Source organism: Acomys russatus, chromosome 20 (genome assembly GCF_903995435.1).
Source record: "Acomys russatus chromosome 20, mAcoRus1.1, whole genome shotgun sequence".
Taxonomy (NCBI): domain Eukaryota; kingdom Metazoa; phylum Chordata; class Mammalia; order Rodentia; family Muridae; genus Acomys; species Acomys russatus.
The window spans coordinates 7,535,333-7,542,163 of record NC_067156.1 but is presented as its reverse complement, the minus strand read 5'-3'; the positions used below and the strand labels follow the sequence as shown (position 1 = coordinate 7,542,163).

The following is a 6,831-nucleotide window of genomic DNA, read 5'->3' as shown; positions in this document are numbered from 1 at the left end:
CGTTATGGTCAGGTGCAGATAGGTAGATGTTGATGTCTAAGCCAATTGCATTGTGAAGATGAGATGCATCATCTTATTCCTAGTAGGAAAGCAGCTCCAAGGGAAGAAGGTGTCACATGCTCCCGCCCTTCCAACACAGCATTCTTCTGAAATCAATTTCAGCTGCCATTTCCCAACTCTGAACTATACTATGAATTGAATTGGAAGCATTGGTGCTTCATCAACTAAAATACCCCACATTGACCACTTAAAAATGTTTTCAAATTATTTTGGTAATTATGTTTCACAGTATGGTTCACTGTAAAATAGTTACCTGGATAGATTGTTGTATTTCAAGGTGACAGCTACAGGATGTACTATGGTAGCTTCCTGTTGACTGAAGGGGCAAATATGAGCTGGAGCACATTGACATAGTCACACCAAGCTTTGCAGAAAGGAAATTTCTTCACCCAAAGTTTGATAAACACTGTTGCTGAATTGAATGAAAAGTGGAGTTAAATCATTATTCTTTGTGTTCTTCTATGAGCAGACGTCTTCTTTAAAATATTAACTGACTGAAAACTTAGTAACAGTCACCATTTTATTGGCAGTAATGACTCTTTTTTTTTTTCCCCCACTGTGTAAATGTTTTATTTCAGTGCGGCCGGGGCTCAGTCCTGGCCTGCCTCACGGGTTCTCGATGGGCTGGTGGGGCCAGTATGGGTGCTTCTTCTTGTCTAGCTTGGTTTCTGGGAACACTTCATTCAAGTCATCAACGGTCATCTGGTCAAAGGGAGTTATGTTCTTCATTTTCTCCAGCTGCTTCTCATATTCCTGGATCCTGACCTGGGATCCAGACACGAACTCAGCATAGTTCTTCATATCCTCCTTTTCCTCATGGTTCACCGGGGCCGTGTACTTATCCTCAGGCACAGGGATCTTCAGGGCGTTACACTTCTTTTCACAATCACCCACCAAGCCCGCCTTGGCCACATTGGCCTTGTAGTAAGCCCAGTCAATCGCTGGTGGTGTCTCGGACAGATTATCCAACCTGGTGTGGAGGGTCTCACTCCAGGACTTTAGGGAGTTTGCAATTGCCTTTTGGTTTCGTGGTATAAACTCCCCAAAAGCTACCCAGTCAATGGTTTTTAGAGCAAGTTTACACCCAGCCATCTTGGGATCCTTCACCGACCCCGGCAGAGCGGTGTCTCTGACAGCAAGGAACAGAGGCAGTAATGACTCTTAAGATGTGCGTGCAAATCAGTGCTTCCATTTCAGACAGGGGGGAAAAACTGTTTCCGGATTCAAATACATGTTTTCTCTTTAACCACAGTAGTCATCTTATGAATCATGGAAACTTATATGTATGCTTCTATCTAGATCCTTCTTCATCTCCACAGTCAGTTTTGTCCCAGGGACACATCAAGCTCTAATATTTAATGTCTCCTCTGGTGGGTTTGGGGAAATCAGAGAAGGAAGGGAATGGTAGAATTACAAGAGAGTTTTAAGTTCTATTCCTTGCCCTTAGTGTGGAACCACTGCTTCTCATTAGGACTTACTTAGTTTATAAATGCTGTCCATTGTTAACAATGCAGATCTACTACTGAGACAGTAAGTTATTAGTTAATTTAGAAATAAAAAATCCTTTCGGAACTACTTTCTAATTCTCGTAAACATTTAAAGCACTCATTTTGTTTTGATTTAAATTCTTTATAGTCCATGTTGAAGTCAAATTATATTTGTGATAAATCTGTAAAGCAGCAAGAAGAGAGAAATATGCATTTAAGGCTGAAAGTTGACTGGTCATGGTCACTTCAGATGCAGCCTAGTGTCGTGTTAGACATATCACTTTGTAGATGTTATCATTAAAATATAGTATGGGCAGGCTATAAAAACAATTTACAAGCTCATTACTGTAAGTGGACAGTGCAATTGAGTGGAACTTGTTCAATATGTAAATAGCTTCAAAGTAACTCACCTAGAAATTAATTATAATAAAATAAAATCTAATGTAGTGAACTAGAATTTCCCCCAAAAGAATTCAATAATATTTTCCTTTCCAATGTAAAATGTGTATATCCAATTGACTGAGTGGTTCATTAGGACTTTTCATAGACAATGAAATAAATTAAGAAATGCTACAGAAATTTCAGAGTCACATGTTTCTGCAACATTACCACATAATGCTTTAATGGTGCCCTAAGAGCTGAATATCAGGTACCTATTTTTAAATGGTATAATCACAGTTTTACAAAATAGATTCTAATGACATTAATCAAGAATGTGTGTGCTGGTTGTATTATTTTAAGAACTACTATAAATACATATCTAGCAACAATTTAGGCAAGAAAAAGTTTGCTAATATTCAAGGCCTAGAAAAATCTCAAAAATGTTCATTATTGCATGGTACAGCTAAAATTCTGGGCATCGCTCCATTTGTAATTGTTCTAATTGTCTTTTGTCTTTTTTTCTTTAGTTGGCCTTAGAGTTATGAGAAATAGGAAATTTCTTTCATAATATGTTTGTCCTATCACTAAGAATGTAATGTTCTGTGGCTTTATATTTAAAACTGCATATCATCAATCACTATAGCACTCTGCTTGCCTGAGTGACAAGTTGAAATGTCTCATTGATTGACAGGTATAGATTTTTTTTTCAAATCCTCTTGTTTCCATTTATGGAGAGATTGAATTAATCAAATGATTAATTTAAATGTTCATAAAATGTGAACAAATCATAGTTAGAACTCATAGCTTAGGACATGAATTCACTATGGTTCGAGGAAGTTTTAACAATGAAAATGCTTATGGAGGATCAGCACAGATACTGGGACAAACTACTGGACTCCAGGTGAGAGTGGTAAGGAAGAATTTGGGCATGTAAGGATCCAGAGGGTTCAGGAGACCCACAAGGATACCGTCAAGGTTGGTGGACCCAGGGGGCCCTGAACAAGCTATTGTACCAACCAAGGACAATGCGTGCAGTAAACCTAGACCTCCTGTTCAGATCTAGCCAATGAACAGCTCATTCTCCATGGTTGTGGGGAGAGCAGAGACTGTTTCTGACATGAACTATGCTGTCCCCAATTTCATCGCTTCCCCTTGGTTGGGAGGCCCAGGGGCTCACAGAGGAAGGGCAAGCATGATATCTGGATGAGACCTGATAGGCTGTTTCCATATGGTGGGGGAGGAGGGCTCCTTTGATCAGAGGTCTAAGGGAGGGGAATAGGATAGAAGAGGGAGGGACTGTTCCTGTGGGAAAAGAAAGATACACGTGAGAGGATAACAATCAGGATTTAACCTGAACAAATTATAATAAATTTAAAAAGAAAATATTGTAAGTTACTCATTCAGTGTCTACAAAGATATCAAACATTAACATCCTCACTATAAAATGCCTACACTGAAGCAGTAGACTAAATTTTCTCAGAATATTGTTTTCATGGTCTTAATATAATTTGGTTTAGGTTTACAAAGAAAGCAAAGGACCACAAAGATAATACTTCAATTTTGGAAAAAAAGAGAAATTATAGTTTCTAGTCATTACTAGATCTTGTTCAATGCTTAATGTTTCTCAGACTCATTCCAGCCTAAGAAAATTGTGGTTGGCAATAGGAGGGGTAATTTGTCTTCTGTGAGGTCTACTGACACCTACTTACAATGGCCTTAATGTTCATGCCAAGGTCTGATCCATATAAAACTCTCAGTTATCTGCCTAGTGTGTAACTTTCAGGCTATTATCTGTAAGCACTTTCTAAAGAGAAGAGCAGGCAAAGGATGTATAAGTAATGTTGATGCAAAAGGCACAATGGAGTTGTCTTAAACCAACATAAGAATAAATAAAAAGTTGATTTAGATGGACACTCCTTAATTGAATCTTCACTCACATAGCTCATTAAGCCATACTGTACACTTCTTTAGTTGCCCTGTTATGCTACCAGGAAGGTCCATGAATAATGTCCATGCTCTAAGACGTGGAGGATGTGGTTTTACTCTGAACTATAATGCATCCACTTTTAAAGACTCATGCGATCCTTCCTTTCCAAACAGTAGAAGTGTGTGGCACATCAAAGTTTATATATGCCTTTTTTTGAGCTTCTTGCTCATGATTCCATAATAGGAATTCTTTGTGGTGAATCAAGTATGCAGTTAATGCATATTAAAAGAATATGGTTGATTCAAACTGGCCAGATACACAAATGTTACCTGAAGAAGTGGACATACATCACACCTTGGAAAGGGGAGGAATTTCTAGAAACATAACAAGGAAGAAAAGAAAATTTCATTAAAGAATCCATGAAGAGTCAAAGAAAACAGGGTGTTTGTACAATGTGGAGAGACCATGAGTCCAGCTGAAAATGTAAATGGTAACACAATGGAATTACAGAATTTTGAAAGATGGGAAGAGATGTCAGAAGTTCTGTATATGACTGATAATTGGCTATGCTGAGAAATCTCACCAACAATGAGAATGACTGCATTGCTCACAGTCCTTAGGAGGCTGAAAAATCACTTCCCCAAAATCAGTAATTGCTCATTAAAAAATAAAGCTGTTAGTTCACAGAACAAAATGAATGAACTCAATATATTTATTTTTTAATTTGGAGAATAAATCCCCTATTTCTTTAATACAAGACTTTCACCAATAGCCAACATTCATGAAATTTGCATTAAATTTGAACTTGTGTTAAGTACCTGTTCTATAAACTCTTATTTAATCTTTAACTCTATGAGTTCTATATTTTATCTAGAGGTGGATAAATGAAGGCCAAGAGAGGTAATGTAACTCATGTAAAACTGTTAGCTAATCATACCAACCCATGTTCCAGTCTCTGAAGCTTAGATCAGAGTGCTTATCTATTGCATTTCTTAAGTGCAACGTCCTGCCTACAAACAGAGGTCTTACATGAGAGATTTGTTTACCACCATTTCCTATTCCAACCTATGAGACTCTTCTCACTAGGTGTGAACACATGTATTAATTTAAAGAAGTGTTACATAATGACAACAAATACACTTCTGAAGGTTTTTCTTAAAATGTAGTTTCTGTTACTATTTGTTGGCATATTACATCTCATACATGTTGCACATTTCTTCATATTTAATGCAAGCTGCTGAATGCCCTTCCTGATTATAAAATAAAAAAATCATTACTTCAAATCAATTACTAGAAAACAATGCATGTGACAGAAAAAGTAAAAAATAAGACACAGAACCCTTGATCATCTGCGTGGAGGTCCTGCCCTGTGAGTGTGCCTGTGTTCCTACCCTATGAGTGTGCCTGTGTTCCTGCCCTGTGAGTGAGTGTGCCTGTGTTCCTGCCCTGTGAGTGAGTGTGCCTGTGTTCCTGCCCTGTGAGTGTGCCTGTGTGTGTTCCTGCCCTGTGAGTGTGAGTGTGCCTGTGTTCCTGCATGGTATGTCCCTGCAGTTTCCTTTCATTCTCTCACTCTATTTTTGTTGTAACATTTATTTATTTATTTATTTATTTATTCATTTATTCATCTATTCATTCACTATTCATTCGTTCACTCATGTGTGTGTGTGTGTGTGTGTGTGTGTGTGTGTGTGTGTGTGTGTGAATGCTTGCACAAATACCATGGCTGCAATGCAGACGTGAGAGGACAGTTTAAGAGTCAGGACTCTCTTTCTCCCATGTGGGTTCCAGGTATCTAATTCAGATCATCAGACTTAGTGACAGAAACCTTTGTCACAAGCCATACAATAAGCCTCATCTCTATTGTTTAAATCAATCTTTACATGAGACATATAGGAGCTTGCCAGAGTTATGATGCAGCACAGATTTCAGGGACAAAGGCACTCTTCTGAACCCTCAAAGACCTCCAATCAGAAAAAGCAACAATGATTAATTAAAATACAGCCTAGGGATCTCATGGGTTGAATTTCTGTTTCAAGGGCTTTTTAACTGTGATGAAAATAATAATTATAATTACTATAATTATTATTACTATTGTATCATAATCTGTTATTGTTTCCTCTGATCTGTGATATTTTCATGGTCCTTGAGTATCTTTCATGCCCTTGATAGTTTTAAAGACTGCACACCTACAAGAATGAGTGTACGTTTCTCATCTTCCTCGGACTGAGTCATTCTCTATGATGTCAATGGGTCCCTTGGAGATTGAGCTATCATAACTGTGTGTGTTAATGGATGCGTAACTTGTGTATACTGAGTAAAATCCAGGCAAGGAGTTGAAGGGAGCCTTGGAAAAAAGGCCTTCAATGTAAGAAATACTCCCTAAGGTCAAGCATTTTCTAAAACAATTGCTAATAACACTAAAATTGAGACATTTTTAGCATCATAATGATGCTAAGTTTGCAAGAAAATGGAATGAGATATGACAAAAATCCTTTGTAAATACATGCAAATTATCCAAAACCAAGCATCAGCCGGTCAAATGCAGCAAATTACACAGGAGAGAGAATAGTTGACTCCTCTCAGAGAAGTAACAACACCTTAGAAAACATGTAATTTCACAATTTACATGTATAAAAGTTTTGGATATGATTAATAACACATTCGAATCCATACAAAGAATATGGCAATTAGCTGTAACATAACTTGTTAGAAATTCCCCAAGATACAAGCCATTGCTTTGCCATGGATTTACTTTAGGGAGGAGCAAGGGACCCGATAAATAATCTTATTAAACACAGTGCAGACAACCTGAATGCCTCTGTTTTAGTTTTCTACATCACTATTTCTAAATTCAAGTTTAACAGAAATAGTGGATATCCTCATTCTGTGGCAGGAAAATGTCATGTTTCCTTCTTGCATGTATGCACGTGTGTGTGTGTGTTTGTGTGCCTATGTGTGTGAAATCCTAATAATATC

At 37.6% G+C, this 6,831-nt stretch overlaps 1 protein-coding gene across 1 annotated transcript; it reads right to left on the bottom strand.

The window, feature by feature from the left end:
* Positions 1-614: 614 nt before the first annotated feature.
* Positions 615-1,184, bottom strand: LOC127204327 (ATP synthase subunit d, mitochondrial-like). The gene has a single exon (XM_051163260.1). The coding sequence runs from the start codon at positions 1,150-1,152 to the stop codon at positions 667-669; it is 486 nt and encodes a 161-aa protein (XP_051019217.1). The 5' UTR covers positions 1,153-1,184; the 3' UTR covers positions 615-666.
* Between the last annotated feature and the right edge of the window lie 5,647 nt (positions 1,185-6,831).